We start from the raw sequence: 18,273 nt of genomic DNA on the forward strand, positions 1-18,273 counted from the left end.
TGAGCCCTACAGTGCCATGCCCCTGCCCCATGACCATGTCCAAGATCTGACTGGGGGAAAAGTGTTCTTACGTAGAGGAGGGAGAAAATAAAGCAATGCTCAGGGTGGATAGAGAGGGGGCACAGTCTTTAGACATTATCTAGGCCTCCCTACAACATAGCAGTGACTATTGTCTTGTTTCTCCTGATGATCATAGTGACCCATGGCTACTAATTTGAGGTTTATTTGCAGCAGCATTTTTACAAGTAGGATTGAACGCCCAGATGACTGAGGGAATTCCTCAGTGGGAGGGCTGTTGGATAGTACTTCCAAAATGTGAAAAATCTGGGGTAGAGAAAGATAAAAAGTAGCCTGAGATGGGAAGGGGAAATGATCTAGAGACTTGGAGAAAATTCCAGTAACTTCTTTAGAATTAAATCAACAAACATTTATTAGGTACCTACTACAGTTATATCATTTAGTGCTGCTCCATAGACCCCCGATTCATTATAGCACTATCTCAAATGTTTTTGTGTGTGTTGTACAATATAAATTATATAATATATAATTTACAATTTAATTATATATTATTTTTACAATATAAATTATTCAGTTACAAATATAAATTATCCAGTTATGAATATTTTTCTCATGACAGGTGAGCCAGTATAGGAGTATACCTAAAAGAAGCCAATGGCAGCAAGTGCCCCCAGACTGTCCTGTCATCATTTTGGGAGCTCACCAAAGTTGTACTCCCTGGCACTCTCTTCTTTGCCATTATTTCATATTCCAAGAAACAGTTTGGACCTATAATGGCTGACCAAAAAAATGCAACTGGCAAAGCTGGAGAAGCCACAAAATGGTCAAAAAGACTCTATTACCCTAGATAGTAAAGTACAAGGCTCAGGGTTCTTCAAAGAAATGGCGCAAGAAATGGGGTTCTGAGCATAAGCAATTAGAGACTGGCCAAGGTCCTTTGACATTAAAGACATTGTACACACTACCAGAGCCTGAGGAAGACTGAGCAAAAAGTTAGCAAATATTAGTTGGAAGAAGCTGCAGCTGGAGGTGTATCATGACTTCAGAGAATTTGCAAAAGGGTCTAAAGTAATTGTCAATGTTAGAAACCAGGGAAGACAACCCCACAGGTTCTGTGACCTCAAGTTTTTGCTGTGTAAAGGGGAAACAATAATGTTTGGTAATTGTGGCAAGAAAAATGAAGAGAGTAGAAGAGAAAGAACAGGGAGCTACAGGGCTTTAGAAGTGACACAGAGAGAGGAAAGTGGGAGAGAGTGGCTGCTGAGTCCAGCAAGAGGCATCACCTGTGTACAGGATGCGGCTGATCATTCCTGGCATCACCATGAGGAACATGGGCAGCAGCTTCATGTACCCGCATAAGATACAGCCGGCCTTCACATGAGACATGTTTTTGGCTGAGAGGCAGCGTTGCACAATGACCTGCCAGGGAAAGCCCGTAAGAGAGGGGTGCAGGCCAGAGACCTCTCATTGCTCTCTGGCTACCTTCAGCTCCCTGCCCACATGTCCTTGGTTCTTGGCCTGGAATTCCCTTGTCGCAAGTTTCAGTGACCCCAGACCATATGAGCCCTGCCCTACTGTATCCAACACCACAAGCCTTAGATAGGAGTCCCTGTAGAGACCTGGGAACACCCCGTCCACCCCACACATCCAGCATAGGTACCTGATCTGTACACCAGTACCACAGGGCAAGGATGGACAATCCAAAGATGAGCCCAGGCCATGGCAGGTCTCCTGTGATGGGATCTCGGAAGATGTGGAAGGAGTCAGCTCTTGGTGTATAACATTCTTCTTTGATGGTGATATTTCCCGCAGTAACCACAGTTGGAATGGCTTTCATATACTTTGTCATGAAGGCATCATACCCTCCCACTTCGTGAAAAGCTGGAAAACAACAGCAACAAGTAACCTAAAACTCTCAGCTCTTCATTCAGGTTTCTTCCTATGAATGCCTGAGAAACCATCCTCCCTGTGTGGTCTTGGGCAAGTTGCTTTCCTATTCTGGACCTCAGCTCTCTCATCCATAGAATGGGATTATTAATCCCATCCAGCTTCCTGGGGTGGGGGGTTGAGCGTGAGGGTCTAAAGCAGTAATGTGTGAAAGTATTCCAACCACAAACCTTTTCAAAAAGGGAAAGTATTTGAATTTATTAAAAGAGAGACTTTGGTTTTGAAGACTCAAAGACGTTTTTCCCCTCACACTTCACTGTCAGCAGCAGCCTTTAAAATCCTGCACAGCAACCTGGAGATCCACAGACTCAGCCATACCATTCCTGGTCACAGAAGTGTGGTAGGATAGACAGAGAAAGGGGGAGGAGTCTAGAGCTCTACCACCTCTTTGCTGTGTGTCCTTGAATAAGTCATTCTAGCCTCTGTCCTGCAGACCCCACTACCACCACCATCATCACTGGGGAAAACCAAATGGAAGCTCTTGGAAACAGGGAATAGAGAGTAGATAAGAGGCTTCACAGGACCCACAGAGAGTATGAGCCCTATTAAAAAAACAAAATGCATTTTAGATTCTCCCATAATTAGTATCTCTAGATCTAGGGTCTCCGGTCTTGTCTTTAGGATTTTTACAGACAAACAAAATTTCAAAGTTGGGGTCAGGGGTCAATATAGACTGGCTAATTGTTTAAATTTTGTCAAGTAAGGACATAAACAAGAAAATGATCACTTACTATCATCAATTCATAAAATAAAGGACATTAACATCAAATATAGACAAGATGTAATCTAAGGTTTAAGACACAACATTGAATATATTTAACCTGATGCATATTTAGACATATCCCTTTTTTGTCCAGTTTCTCCATGGAGATCAGACCATGACATCAGAGGTCCACATTGGGGACTACTGGCTCAGTTCATCTAAAGAGGGCAGCAGGGACCAGGTATTGCCTGAGCCTGGCCCAGCCTGAGCTCTCCAGGGCTGAGGAAGTTGCCCCCAGACATTCACTATGGTAGGCAATCCAGGCTTGACCCCTCCCCTGGGGAGGGCAGAGGATACCCAGCTCACTGCCTGGGCCAGCAGCAAACAGGGATGCTACACTTGCTTTTTTTCTCCCTAGGCCTCTGCTTCTGCCTCCCCGCCTCCTCAGCCTGCCCCAGCCCCACTTACCAAACCCAGTGAGGATAAAAGACCCCACCAGCATGATTGCTGTCTGCAAAGTGTCCGTGTAAATCACAGCCGCCAAGCCCCCTAAACAGGCAAAGGAAATAATACATGTGACCTCACGTAGGAGGAACACCTGTGTCTGTCTTTTGCCCACTCCCTGCCCCTCTCCCTCTGCACATCCTCTGAGCACACCTCTCAGTCACCTGTCTGCCTTTCTTTCCTTTCCTCCCTTGTCTTGTTATAGCAATCTACTACCCAACATGTTTCTATACCTTTACTTTTCACAGAAATGCTGGGAAGACCTTGGAAAAAGGAGAATGTTTCTCCCTATTTGAGGAAGAGGAGTTTGATGTGACTGAAGGCAGAAAATGGTGCAAAGGAGATGGCTCTGGTAAGAACTTTCTCCCACAAAGACAAGGAAGAGCAAAGAGCATCCATCTCTACAGGGTGTTAATGAATCAGCACTTTTCGAAGGGCTACGTCCATACATGTCTGCTCTCTCTTTACTCAGACCATTTAAGTAACTTCTTGTCCCCAAAGCTGTGGGGCTGCAGTTGGGCAGTAAATTCCATTGCTGACCCTGGGCCCACTATCAGGAGCAGAGTAACACCCCAACTGCTATTCCTGTCACCAGCTTCTCTAGTCACCTCTCAAGTCTTCCTCTAAAATCTCTTTTTTTGTGTGTCACTCCCTCCCTTCCCACCTACAGTGCCTACCAGTGCCTATCACATCAAACCCAAGGCCTTCTTCTGGCTTCCAAACTCCCTGCACTGTGACCTCTTTTGAACTACCTGGACTTACCACTCCACACACACCTCAGCTACCTCCCATTGACCACCCTTCTCCAACCAAATGCACCTGCTTGCTCATCCTGCCCCAGTGCCATGCCACGCCCATTCCTGACTCCATTCCTTTGCTCTCCCCATCCCTGCACCTGGCACTCCCTCTCTGATTCTCCCAACTCAGCCAACTTCTAGCCACAACCTGGAAGGCCAGTCCCGGTCACACTTCCTAGAAGAAGTTACACTGACTATTCCAGCCAACACTTGAGTTTTCTGGCATCCCCATATAACTTGTTAGGGTCTGAGCATTGAGACTAAGCAAACACTCCATCCTAAAACTGTTTCCTGGGTGTACTCTCTTCCTCAAGAGGAAAAGCTGTGTCTCCTAGTTCCTTCTCCTTTCCTGGGCTTTGGCTGAGTCATTTGTATGGACTCACCTGTGATTGTGTAAAGGCCAGTGATTGCCAATAAGAGGAAGATGGCCAGGTACAGATCCAGACCCAAGGCCATGTTGATAAATATGGCCCCAGAAAAGATGTCTGCCTAGAAGAAGAGAAGAGGCAGAGTTAGGGGTGAAGGAGGCCAGCTGGCTGCAGGCCACACCCAGAGCCTGGTCGAGGCACTTCAGCTGCAAAGACAAAGAGGCAAACTTGAAGGGAGTAGCAGAAGATGTCTCCTGATTATTGTCAATGCCTGTAATTTCTGGGCCCAATGTTGGTTCACATCCCTCTTGCCCTTTGGTTAAATCCCCCAATTAAAGGTTCATATTTTTATCTCTGGACAAGAATATGAGAGACAAGTACTACACAATTCCACATATATAAGGTATCTAAAACACTCAAATATGTATAATCAAAGACTAGAATGGTGAATACCAGAGGCTGAGGGGAGAAGGAAATGGGGAATTATTAATCAACAGGCATAAAGTTTCAGAGATCTCCCACACAACATTGTACCTATGGTCAACAACAATGTATTTTACACTTAAAATTTGTCAAAAGAATAGATGGCATGTTAAGTGTTCTGACCAGAAAAAAACAATTTTTTTAATTAAAAAAAAAAAAACACAAACACCTCAGAGCCATGTTCTATTCCTAAGTTTCTCAACAGGCTTTATTCAAGATGATAATAGATATCCCATGGGGGAAAGAAAAGGATTCCCTAGTCAGAGATCTGTAAAATGCTGGATTAATCAAAGTTAAGACAGTTTCCTCACCACACAACTTCCCTGAGCCTTTAATATACAGTATGTACTATGAATCCCCAGGAGGGTAACATGGTAAATGACCCTTCACAAACTTATTTAACTATATAACTTTGTTTGCCAAGGAATAACTATTAACACCTTGAGGTTCCTCCTAACCCACTTGTAGACTGCTGATCTAAGCTATTCTCCATCATTTACACCTCAGTGTGCAAAGGTTTATTAGAGCTATTCCCAAAAACATGTACTAAAGAGTCCATGAGAGGGAAAACCCACCCATACTCTGGAATGGAGAGAAACTTCAGCAATATCAGTTTTATCTTCTCAGCCCAAATGGAGTCCACCTTGACTCAAACACAACAAGAACATCACCAAGAATATCTTACATGACAGGCTTGATTCTAGGTGCTTTTATCTAGATTATCTCATGAAACTTTAGAAAGAAATGTTTCCTCTTCACCCCCAAATTCACCAGTTATGTTCTTGATGCAGTTCTCTTTCTCCTCCCTGCCTCATATAATCCCATAAAAAACCTTCTACCTGACAGGATGGTGAGCTGCTAATTTAAACCAAATAGAGAATACCAGAATCACCCAAAATGAATGTTCATAGCAGCTCCAAAATACTACCAGGACAGGTAGTATTAAGGGATGATCATGGTAAATCTTTTATTTCCAAATTGCTAAGTATGAAAGAAAATAGACCTCCCCTAGATGCAATGAACAAGCTGTTTTGTTGCATAAAACCTAATATGTTTCAGGGCGTGTAGAGGGCCACCAGGTCATAACCCTGGGAATGATGTCCTTGCATCTCCTCTCCAATCTTAGCTCCCCCACCTCCACCTCCTTAAGCTCCCTGGGGCCCTCCAATGGTTCAGCTCCCCACCAATCACATCTCCTATTCCCTGCCTCTATTAGTTGGCAGAGAGACTGCCTCACACCAACTCCAAGCTTATATGCTAATGCACAACTCCCTCTCCCAAGACAGGTCTCCTGAGGACTGGCGTCTTAGCTCCCCTGCAGATTCTCTAGCCCCAGGAGACCTAATATCATTGTCTTTCTTGGTGGAGGAGGAGATGCAGAGTCAGAAGGTAAGGAGAGAATAGTGACTTAGAAAGAGACGACACACATACACACAAAGGTTAGTGGTCAGAGGACCTGGGTTGTAACACCAGTGCTGCCATTATAAGCCTGACCTTAGATAAAACATTTCACCTCTCCATGTCTCTGTGTTCTCATCTTTAAAGTAAGAAGCTCTGACTCTGAGTGCTTATGATACTCAGTGGCTGGAAGTGGGAAAGCCCTGTAGCCAAAGAAAGCATTCCCCTCTCAGGTCCTGGATCTGTTCCCTCCTATCCTCTACATCCAGAGAGGAAGAAAGGACAACCAGCTGCACATCAGCTTTGCTAAAGGTGAAATGGCCACTCTGTCCTGCGTCTGCACACTGAGCCATAGGAATTGGAATAAGTATTCATAATGCTGGACCCTCCCCTCCACGCCTCCTTAAAATCACAAAAAGTTATTTCATCTATAGGGGCCCCATTTATTGATTATACATCTAACCTCAGGAGTAAATTCTTCCCTTAGAACTCTAAAAGCCAGGAGGAGTGCCTCGGGATGCTGTGCCATACCTAAGCTCACATTAGCCCAGGTGCTCTGATACTAGTCTTTGAATCCTAGGTGCCCAAGCTTTATCTGCTTCACTAGGTTTTTTCCCCCCATAACCAGGGAATTTTATTTATTTATTTAGTTTATTTAGTTTACCAAATGTTTTCAGATACATTCATTCAGATACAAACATTTCATTGTTTTGATCCCCAAGACAAGGTAATAGGACAAATATATTGGCTCCACTCTACAGATGAGAGAGACAAAATTAATGACAAACTCAATAGCTAAAATCTGGCTCTTTGTGTCCAAATCCAGTGACTTTCCCACAACACTAAAAGGTAAAATTTCTCTTTTCTGGAATATTTTTCTGCAGAGAGCAAGATCTTTTATCATTTAAAAAAACATTTTTTACTTACTTTAAAAATAAAATAACTTATAAGTATAGTTGGGGGAAAAAAAACAGCACAGAAAGTTATACACTGAAAAGTAAAAGTGTCCTTACTTCCATCACTTGGACCAACGGTGACCACTATTGAGAGCTTTTGGTCCACCAGATGATTTCTAAATGTCTTGCTGAAAATTATATATCAATCATTAAGTTCCACATCCCCCCAAAATAATAATTTTGAAGATGGAAACATGGAAAAATGTATACAGTTTGATGTTAAGATGGGGAAGAAAGATGACAAATGGTATGCACATTCTGACTGCAATTCTGTAAAAGAAATCACACATATGGGCAAAGCCACAATATGAAATATCTGTATTAGAGTCATGGGATTATGGAGGCTTTTCCACTCTAGACTTTCTTAAATACCACTGTCCCATTTTTCTTACAGTTTCAAAAGTGGGGAGAGCAAAAATTTTAACACACATTATATTCCTTATGGGTATATAAATATACATATATAGGTAGTAAAAATATAAAAGCAGACCAGAGGAAAACACAGTAAGTTTAAGACATGTATAACTTTTAAGAAAGAAGGAAACAAGATCAAGACGGGTAGATATAGGGGAGCCTGGGTGGCTCAGTCAATTAAGTGTATGCCTTTGGCTCAAGTCAAGATCCCAGGGTCCTGGGATTGAGCCCCACATCGGGCTCCCTGCTCAGCAGGGAGTCTGCTTCTCCTTCTCCCTTTGCCCCTCCCCCCCTTGTGCTCACTCTCTCTCTCTCTCTCAAATAAATAAATAAAATCTGAGAAACAAACTGAGGGTTTTGGAGAGGAGGGGGATGAGAGGTTGGTGGGTATTATGGAGGGCACATACTGCATGGAGCACTGGGTGTGGTGCATAAACAATGAATTCTGGAACACTGAAAAGAAATTTAAAAATTTAAAAAATAAAATCTTTTTAAAAAAAGAAGGGTAGAAATAAGCCTTCCATCATATCTGTAATATTTTATTTGTTTTCTTTTAAAAATGAAGAGTTTTTTAATATCTATAGAATCAGGATGGTGGTATTTGCTACATTAGTCTTTGTACTTTTCTGTATGTTTGAAGCATTTTGTTATTTTTTTATTTATACAAGTAGGGGAATGATTAAGGACAAATACCACCAGCATGATAGTAAAGAACTCTCCTATAATCCTATGAGACCATTTGTTTCACAGCTCTTCCCAGATTGCTCCTTCTCTAAATTTCTCTTAGCCCTTAATAAAGAAAAAAGAAAGGAGGAAGGAAGGAAGGAAGGAAGGAAGGAAACAAGCAAATTTCCCCAATGCTGCTAAGCAAAACCAACTTGAAATGAAATAGAAATTATCATATTCTAGACCAAGTTCAGCAAGCATTTTCTATAGTTTCAGGTAGTAAACGTTTTGGGTTTTATATACCATAGTCTCTGTCCAACCTGCTCAGTTCTGAAGTTGATGCATGAAAGCAGCCATAGATAATACATCAAATGGGTGTGGCCATGTTCCAATAAAACTATATCTACAGGGGCACCTGGGTGGCTCGGTCAGTTGAGTATCTGCCTTTGGCTCAAGGCATGATACCAGGGTCCTGGGATCGAGCCCCACGTAGGGCTTCCTGTTCAGTGGAGAGTCTGCTTCTCCTTCTCTCTCTGACTCTCCCTGCTGCTTCTGCACTCACTCACACTCTCTCTCTCAAATAAATAAACTGTTTTTTAAAAAAAAAAACTATCTACAAAAACAGGCAGTTGGATTCAGCTCAAAGGCTTTATTCCCATCACTTTGGTGAAAATTTGGCTGAACAATGTCCATGAGACTCATGGGAATAATAAAATTACAGATTCAGTTGGGAAACCTCTTAAGAGTAATTGAGTCTCTGACCATGAGACTTGCATAGATTACTTGTCTGATGCTTTGAGATCCTATGATTTTATATGTGTGCTTTGTAGCCCATTCTGGTCCGAGTTATATCTGAGCACCCAATAAATCCTGCCTGGCAACGACATTTGAGATGGAGAGCCCCATTGCTCAAATTTCTCTTTTCATTTGTGAAAGCGAATGGCTCAGGTAATGAGTATTCAAACCTTAAGTAAAAGCCAAAGCTCTTATTTTCACTCAAGGATCCAAAATGGACAGTGGAGTTGCTGTAAAAGTTTATTGCAGTCATGTTAACAGCCCCAGGAAATATAAACAGGGACATTCGGTCATCACATGTAATTCATAAAATCTGAGGCTTATCTCAAGTGATTGCGCACACTTAAATAAGATACACGATACTGGGAAATTTTATAGAGCAAAATGCATCTCAGAACTTGATAAGGCAGGGTGCCGGGAAGGGGACAGCAGAGAGCCAATAAAATTCAGAGGAGTACATGGAGAAATAATCAAATCTGAGTCTCAGAGCCCAAAACCTAGCCAGAAGATGGTGGCCATAGTCAAGATTCCACACCACTGCTGCTCAGTGGCTGGGTTATATCTGGGCCCTGCACCTGAAATGATTTTTCTCTCCTATCAATTACACATACACTGAATCCCTACATCCTCCCCGAAGCCTTCCTGGGAGACTTGGATCTCACAAGGCCACCCTTCTTCTTTCTTGCCCATCACAAATTGTCCATGCCTCTACATACACCCAACAAGATTGATTAACCTTTGTGTGCAATATAAATACATATCTTACTTTGTTGGCTAACAATTATTTTCTTTTGTCCATGAACTTTGATTTCATGTGTATCTTAATGTGAGCTCCTAGGAGGTACATTCAACATCAGTGTAATTATTTTAATGATTTCGTGTTCTATGACTCATGATGAACCTGAAGTAAGCCAAACTTATAAAGATAAAGTCTCACGTGTCAACCCTTCCCTGCTTCTCCCCCTGCCTAAATGTCCCTCCTTCAGATCCTTCATATACCAGTGTGCAGTCAATGTTCTCTCCTCACAGTCCTCTCAAATCCATACTCTTGGAAACTTGTTCATATTGTAAGGTCATTTAACTGACTATCTTAATTTTTCCCAAGGTCTTGAATTTCAACAGACCCTGTAATAAAGGAATGAAAAATTTAGAAGTTAGGGGCCACATAATGCCAAAGGTTTTGTGTCAATAACAGTTACCCTGCTGTTCATAGTTCTGCTACCGTTTAACCCCACAGAGTCCCTTCCCTTCTTGGGACCTCAGTTTCTCCAGCTATAAAATGAGAGCATAGGACATAGCACTAGATGATCAATCCCAATCCATCATGCTGTGCTTTCATTGTATCCAAACATAGAGCAGAACTGTGAGAAGAACACAGACTCTGGGACTAGAGAGACCTGGGTTCCAATCCTCGTTTTGCCACACACTTGCTATGTGATTTGAGACAAACTACCTAACTTCTCTGAGGCTCAGTTATCTCATCCATGAAGTGGAAAATAAAATAGAAATCCTTACCAGGCAGTACTCATGTGAACTGGAGATGAAATAAGTAAAACCTCTATCAGAATCTAAGCAAAGAGACCAACATTAAATAAAAGGCAGCTATCATCCTTCTTACACATTATTCAAAAGATTGCTACCTCTGGGTAGCAGGTGGAGCAGGTAAGAGTCTGGGCAAAGCTTCCAACAAGGAGGCCCACAAATCATGCAGAGAAGGAGCAACCTATACCAAGTACTTTTCAAAAGCAAAATTCAGAAAAGGCTGACTGATGGGGAATGAGCTCCATCAGGACGTGAGCTAAGCAAGACTGCTCCTCAGCTATCTGGGGGTTCCCAAGTCACAGAAGGTTTAATCAGTAACCTGAACAATAGATGAGGTGATTGGAAGGCAAGGAGAGAGATTGGGTATTTAGTTTATTTATATGACTACCCCACCAGCTCCAAGAACAAAGAGTGCCCTTTCCATGGCAACTACAGTCAACAGATTTTACCCGCTTGAACTGTGGACCTGGAGAAGACTTGACTCAAAGAAGGGGAATCCCAGTAGCCTCCTCTACACCCTCATTAGACAGGTGCCACCTCACAAGCTGAACCAAGGAGCAGTTCCCTTGCCAACCCCCACCTAGCTCCAGAGTAACCTCCTCTTCCTCCCTGCTTACATTCCTTTTTCTCCTCTTATATCTGCTCTTCTCTACCTCAAGAAGCCTGATTTCTCCACCCCTCCCAGCATTTCTGAGTTTAGGCTCTGCACATTGATATCTAATGACGTAGCACTAAAAAGCCAAGCGTCTTCATCTTATAACTAAAAACTAACCCTGAAGGAGGGGAGAAGAAACTGAAGGTGGTAAAATCATCACATTGCTGGCAAAATGCATAGGCACCAGTCAAGAGCAGTAGCAGTTTGAGTCAAAAAGCTGGGCAGGGAGGGAGTAGTACTCTGGGAATCAGTCCCAACTCCAAGACAAAGTTCTATCAGCCCTATAGGCAAGAGCATGTTTACACTGAGTTGTATAGAATGTATGTGCAAGACCATTCAATGAGGAAATAGTCTCTTCAACAAATGGTGTTGAAAGAACTGGACATGTGTGAAGTTGAACCCCTGCCTCATATCATATACAAAAATCAACTCAAAATGGATCAAAGACCTAAACGTAAGAGCTAAAAGTATAAAACTCTTCAGAGAAAACAGAGGAGTCAATCTTCATGATCTTGGATTTGGCAATGGATTCCTAGAAATGACACTAAAAGCATAAACAACAAAAATAAAAGCAGATATGAACTTCATCAAGATTTAAAACTTTTGTGCCTCAAAAGACATTACAGAATTGCATGGAGCACTGGGTGTGGTACATAAACAATGAATCTTAGAACACTGAGAAAATTAAATTAAATTTAAATTAATTAATTAATTAATTAAATTTTAAAAAGAAAATGAAAAGAAAACCCACAGCATGCAGGGCATGTGGGGGGGGGGGTGGAATATTTGCAAATCCTTTATCTGATAAGGGTCTAGTACCCAGAACATATAGAGAATTCTTTTAATGCAATACCTATCAAAATCCCATCCATTTTTTTCAAAGAAATGGAACAAATAATCCTAAAATTTATATGGAACCAGAAAATACCTCAAATAGCCAGAGGAGTATTGAAAAAGAAAGCCAAAGTTGGTGGCATCACAATCCCAGACTTCAAGCTCTATTACAAGCTGTCATCATCAAGACAGTATGGTACTGACATAAAAACAGACACATAGATCAATGGAACAGAATAGGGAGTCCAGAAATAGACCCTCAACTCTATGGTCACCTAATCTTCGACAAAGCAGGAAGGAATGTCCAATGGAAAAAAAGACAGTCTCTTCAACAAATGGTGTTGGAAAAATTGGACAGCCACATGCAGAAAAATGAAACTGGACCATTTCCTTAAACCACACATGAAAATAGACTCAAAATGGATGAAGGACCTCAATGTGAGAAAGGAATCCATCAAAATCCTTGAGGAGAACATAGGCAGCAACCTCTTCAACCTCAGCCACAGCAACTTCTTCCTAGGAACATCGCCAAAGGCAAGGGAAGCAAGGGCAAAAATGAACTATTGGGATTTCATCAAGATCAAAAGCTTCTGCACAGTAAAGGAAACAATCAACAAAACCAAAAACAACTGACAAAATGGGAGAAGAGATTTACAAACAACATATCAGATAAAGAGCTAATATCCAAAATCTATAAAGAACTTATCAGTCTCAACACCCAAAGAACAAATAATCCAATCAAGAAATGGGCAGAGGACATGAACAGACATTTCTGCAAAGAAGACATCCAGATGGCCAACAGACACTTGAAAAAGTGCTCCACATCACTCGGCATCAGGGAAACACAAATCAAAACCACAATGAGATACCACCTCACACCAGTCAGAATGGCTAATATTAACAAGTCAGGGAATGACAGATGCTAGCGATGATGTGGAGAAAGGGGAACCCTCCTACACTGTTGGTGGGAATGCAAGCCAGTGGAACCACTCTGGAAAACAGCATGGAAGTTCCTCAAGAAGTTGAAGATAGAACTACCCTACAACCCATCAATCGCACTACTGGGTATTTACCCTAAAGATCCAAATGTAGTGATCCGAAGGGGCACATGCACCCGAATGTTTATAGCAGGAATGTCCACAATAGCCAAACTATAGAAAGAACCTAGATGTCTATCAACAGATGAATGGATAAAGAAGATGTGGTATATGTATACAATGGAATACTATGCAGCCATCAAAAGAAATGAAATCTTGCCATTTGCAACAACGTGAATGGAACTAGAGGGTATTATGCTTAGCAAAATAAGTCAACCAGAGAAAGACAAGTATCACGATCTCCCGATATGAGAAAGTTGAGAGGCAACGTGTGGGGTTTGGGGGGTAGGAAAAGAATAAATGAAACAAGATGGGATCAGGAGGGAGACAAACCATAAGAGACTCTTACTCTCACAAAACAAACTGAGGGTTGCTTCAGGGAGGCAGGTAGGGAGAGGGTGGTGGAGTTATGGACATTGGGGAAGGTATGTGCTATGGTGAGTGCTGTGAAGTGTGTAAACCTGGCGATTCACAGACCTGTACCCCTGGGGCTAATAATACATTATATGTTAATAAAAAATTAAAAATTATATTTAAAAAAAAGAATTCTTTCAACTCAACAACAAAAAAATAAAAACAATCCAATTTAAAAAAAAAAAAAGTATGTGCCTGTAGGTCCAGACTAGGGCTGGGAGGTAATGGCATAGAAAAAAAAAATAATTATGTTAAGCTGAAGATATAGATATTTCCTTTAAAGAAAGTATAGTCAAATACAATGTATATACTTCATTTAGATTCTGGTTCAAACAAATCAACTGTAAGAAGACATTTTTTATATAATCAGGAAAATCTGGATATGGACCAGGTATTAAACCACCTAAATTAAGAAATTCCCCTGGATTTTGCTATGTGATAATAGTACAATGGTTATGTTTTATAAAATATAAAGCTGTACTCTGAAAAATTCATAGCAAAATTACATAATATCTGGGATTTGACTTAAAGTACTGCTGGGAGGAAAAATGTAGAAGAAATAGATGAACAAGAATGACAAAATGATAATCATTGTTAAAGCTGAGAGATAAGTATTGGTGTTCATTATACTATTCTATCTCTGGGTGCATATGTTTGAAATTTTCCAAAATAAATAAAATTGCAAATGTTATTTAATATTACTCTTGTCTTGGCTTTAAGTGACCAGGAAAATAAAAGCTCTAGCAGCTGTTTTTTCAGCACACTACATAGCTAGAGCAGATGGCTCATTTCAGATCCAAACTGACTCAAATTTCATCTGGGACAGATCTTTTCCAAGATGCTGAGATTGATCCAGTCTTACTTTTGGAAGGACAAGGAATAGGGAAGGACAAGAAAACAGAGGAAAACTGATCATACTCAATGAGAAAACTCCTCTGATAGAGCAGTGAGTGCTTTGTAACACCCTATGTGGTCTCAGAAAATGCCACTTTTCTCTCATCCCTTGGATTTGGCAATGGATTCTTAGAAATGACACAAAAAGCATGAGCAACATCAGGAAAAAAGAAGATTAAAAAAAAAAAAAGCCTCGTGCAATGAAAAGGACAGTGAGGTGGAGCCAGAAGTTTGGGTTCTACTCTTGATTCAGGATCCTGTGCAAGTACTTTCAATTCCCAATTTTCATTTCCCTGTCCCTAAAAGAAGACGGAGAATTTCTGAGGTCCCTTCAAGAGTTGTCACTGACTGGCCTTGTTTAAGTGTATTAGAAACATCACCTAGAGCCAGATTCTGATCCCTTCAAGCACAAAGGCTCACAGCTAGCTATAAGGTTGGAACTAGCCCTTAGATATTGCTAATTCTCTTTCAGTGTTCTATTAAGAACAGTTTTCACTGAAACTCAAGCCTATTTATTTTTTTAACCTTCCACATGATGGAGTGTAAGGAGTTCCCTATGTTGACTTCTTGATGCATGAAATAGGACTTTACCTGAAGAAGCAAGAAGACCTAAGGGACCAAGTTAATAAAACAAATACTGCTGTGCCTTGGTGGGCCAGTATGTGCTGAGGAACAGGAGTGGGCAGGTTCTGAGACAGCTAATGCCCGTCCCCAGGGCAGTAGACTCACTGAGATTTTGGTGAAAATGTAGAGTAACAGGGACAGAATAGAGAGGTAGATCTGGATCCGCTTGCCTCCAAATCGTTTCTTCAGGTACTCTGGCATTGTCACCACCTGCATGGGATGTAAGAGAGGTCATCATCAGCCAAATTGACCAGAAGACTCAGGGCAGAAGGGTCAGAGAAATCTGTAAGGTAGCCAGATGGCCCCATTCTTCAATCCAAACTCGATCCCATATGCCCTACCACTGCAAGGGTAGGGTATTATCCCAGGACACTGAAGATGCCCAATAGACACTTTTTTAAATGAACACATGAACACATAACCAAGAAAGCAGATCTTTGCCCTGAAGGAAGAGGAAATAGATATACATTCCTACACAGAGTGCCTACTGTGAACAAGTAGCCAGGCTGGGTGTATGGTTCTTCTGCTCTGCACACAGGCTTTGCCAAGGATTGTCACTGCAGTCCTGCTCAACTGTTCTCCCAGTTCCTTTCTGCAAATTCTGACTATACTTCTGTCTCACTCACTCAACCCTGAGCCTGCTGTCTTCTGGGATCACACACGTGTCACCAATAGTCCATGAGCCTCCAGAGATGTAGAGTCTGTCCTGTGTTCTTTCTGTATTGCTTTCAGCTCCTAATGTAGGTACTCATTATATCTCACTAAACAGATGCCACCAAAGCTGTCTTGTGTAAAATGTCAGAGATATTTAGTCAAGAGACTTAGCATGCATTCAACAGTTGAGTAGCAGCTGCAAGAGCTACTGAAAGGGAAATACAGTTCTTTTTCACATGCTGCTTCCCTTCCAGGAGCAGAGGCACACATGAGCAAATGCATGGCAGTGCCTTGCAAGTGTACACCCAATGTGAAGGGACATGATGCTTAAGAGGGCTCTGCATGGAATGAGGTTGTTTAGAGGGCTTCTTAGACAGTCAAGTCATGGCTGAGTGGATCTGTTGAATGTCCCTAAAAGTGGTCAAAAATTTTATAACCTGGAAAAGAGAACCAAGCCACAGGTGTTCTCTGCCATTTATGCTATAAAGTCTCCTTTGTCTTTCAGGAGGATGGAGCTCATACTATATGTGTGTGTGTATGTGTGTGTGTGAGATACATATTATATATAATATTTGTATTATATATAATACATAGTGTTATGTATTATATATAATATGTTATATATTATATATTATAATAATATAATATATTTGTGTGTATATATATACTGCATGTAATGGAATAACAGAGCAGATACTTACCCCAGCCTTAATGTAAATGGGAACAAACACCCAGCCCAAGACAACCACCCAAATCAGGGCCTGAAACAAACAAAACAATAGGTAGAATCAAACCAGGAGGAACCTTAGCCCATTCTGCTCTCTGCCCTCAATTACTACAGGAAAATCACCAAGCATATTCTCTTGGGGCTTTGGGGACAACTCCCCAAGTGGCCATCAGAAAATGAAAGAGGCCTTTGCTGCCTGATTGGCCCACAGGAATGGTAGTTGGGCTATAGCAGAGGGACCCCAGGGGGCCGCCCATTGACATCATAGCCCCTTTGGCCTCTTCTCAGGTTTACAAGGAGTAAAATACCACTTAGAGAACTTTTAAATAATAATAATAATTATAATGGAAATCTGGTGGTAAGAATTTCAAAACCTCCAATATGGCCGAAAGGGTACAAGAGGACTTGGATTTTTAAGAGAAGAAAAAAATACTATTACCATTATATCATTATATAGTTTTCTCACGCTACTCTGGTGGAAGTGGAATGGGACCATGGAGCTCCTGAAGCTGTGCCCCTTTTCCATCTACATCAGAGGGAGGCCCTGGTTGATTCCCTAACACTTAGAACATCTCTAAGCACAGATTGAACTGGCTGACTGCTAAACTTCCTTCTAGCTCCAAGACCCAGTGTCTCTGATGTTACTCACATTCCATTCAAAGCCTCCCATGGCAATGCCTGCAGCAGCTCCTGTCCCGGCCAGCCCCACAAAGTGGCCGCTTCCAATGTTACTGGCAAAGAGAGATGCTCCAATCTGGAAACACAAGGAGAAAGTCTGGTAAGGACTCTATGTTCCACCAGGACACTCAAAGGTAGACCAAACAAAGAAGAGGCATGTCACCCACAAGAAGAACAAGAAAGAGCAGAGGCAGGCTGGAAACTTGACTGTATGTCTGTAGGGACCACTGATGCACAAGGTGGATGTGGGGTCTTGGGTAATAGTGAAGATGAAAAAGAGAGGATTGGGGAAGAAGCAGTGTGTATCCCCAAAATAGATCATCTGTGGATCCTTTGTCAACCCAATGGTCAATAACAAAGAAGACATGGGAAACCCCACAACCCACTGAGCTCTCCTTATAAGACTTCCAAGAGGCTGTCTGCTCAGAAGCAGGCCCCGTGCCATTCATCTCTGTGTCCTCAACACTTCTGACATATGACCCTGACCAAACTGACTTTCAGTAAATGTAGACAGGTTTGATGAAAGGGTTCATTTAAAGGAAGTCTCTGGGCCTTAGTCCTCTTACTTATCAGAGAAGGCAAGGCGTAGAACGAATGATTCCTAATTATTAAATTCTATGATCCCCACTGTATATTATATAAGACTGATGAATCACTGGCCTCTACCTCTGAAACCAATAATACATTATATGTCAATGGAATTTAAATAAAATTTTTTTTAAAATTCCATGATCCCATGCGCCCCCAAGTAACATGAGATGCTACTCATAATAACTCTCTAAAACAATATTAGTATTTTTATTTTTTATTTTTTACAAAGGTCTCCTAGACCCCATGGACACAAGCACAAAACACTGTATTTTTCAAGGATATACATATATCTAAATACATAGGTTAGAAGGCAGGAAGGATATATATTAAAGACCCAAGATTAGAAGCCTAGAAGGAAAAAGGAGAATGAGACTGTGAATGGGAGATGAAGGAGAAAACATCTGGTAAAACAAGAGAGGGATCTTGCACTAACCAGTCACGATACTGTGCGATCAACTCAGCTGCATCTAAAGTCCAAGAGAACTCTAGAAAGTTCAAGAGTCCTTCCATACCC

General features: G+C 41.5%; 1 protein-coding gene across 1 annotated transcript in view; it reads right to left on the reverse strand.

The window, feature by feature from the left end:
• Nucleotides 1-17,244, reverse strand: part of SLC5A1 (solute carrier family 5 member 1) — a gene marked incomplete at its 3' end in the record, with an annotated part of 41,515 nt that extends 24,271 nt beyond the window's left edge. Inside the window, exons 1-7 of the mRNA XM_080821977.1 lie at nucleotides 17,140-17,244; nucleotides 16,465-16,524; nucleotides 15,215-15,319; nucleotides 4,353-4,458; nucleotides 3,137-3,217; nucleotides 1,679-1,899; nucleotides 1,302-1,437 (exon numbers count right to left, since the gene is read on the reverse strand). Coding sequence (XP_080678103.1) covers nucleotides 1,302-1,437; nucleotides 1,679-1,899; nucleotides 3,137-3,217; nucleotides 4,353-4,458; nucleotides 15,215-15,319; nucleotides 16,465-16,524; nucleotides 17,140-17,160 — 730 coding nt within the window. The 5' untranslated portion in view covers nucleotides 17,161-17,244. The remainder of the gene's footprint in view (nucleotides 1-1,301; nucleotides 1,438-1,678; nucleotides 1,900-3,136; nucleotides 3,218-4,352; nucleotides 4,459-15,214; nucleotides 15,320-16,464; nucleotides 16,525-17,139) is intronic.
• Nucleotides 17,245-18,273: the final 1,029 nt, after the last annotated feature.

This window comes from Martes martes (assembly GCF_963455335.1).
Source record: "Martes martes genome assembly, chromosome: 13".
Taxonomy (NCBI): domain Eukaryota; kingdom Metazoa; phylum Chordata; class Mammalia; order Carnivora; family Mustelidae; genus Martes; species Martes martes.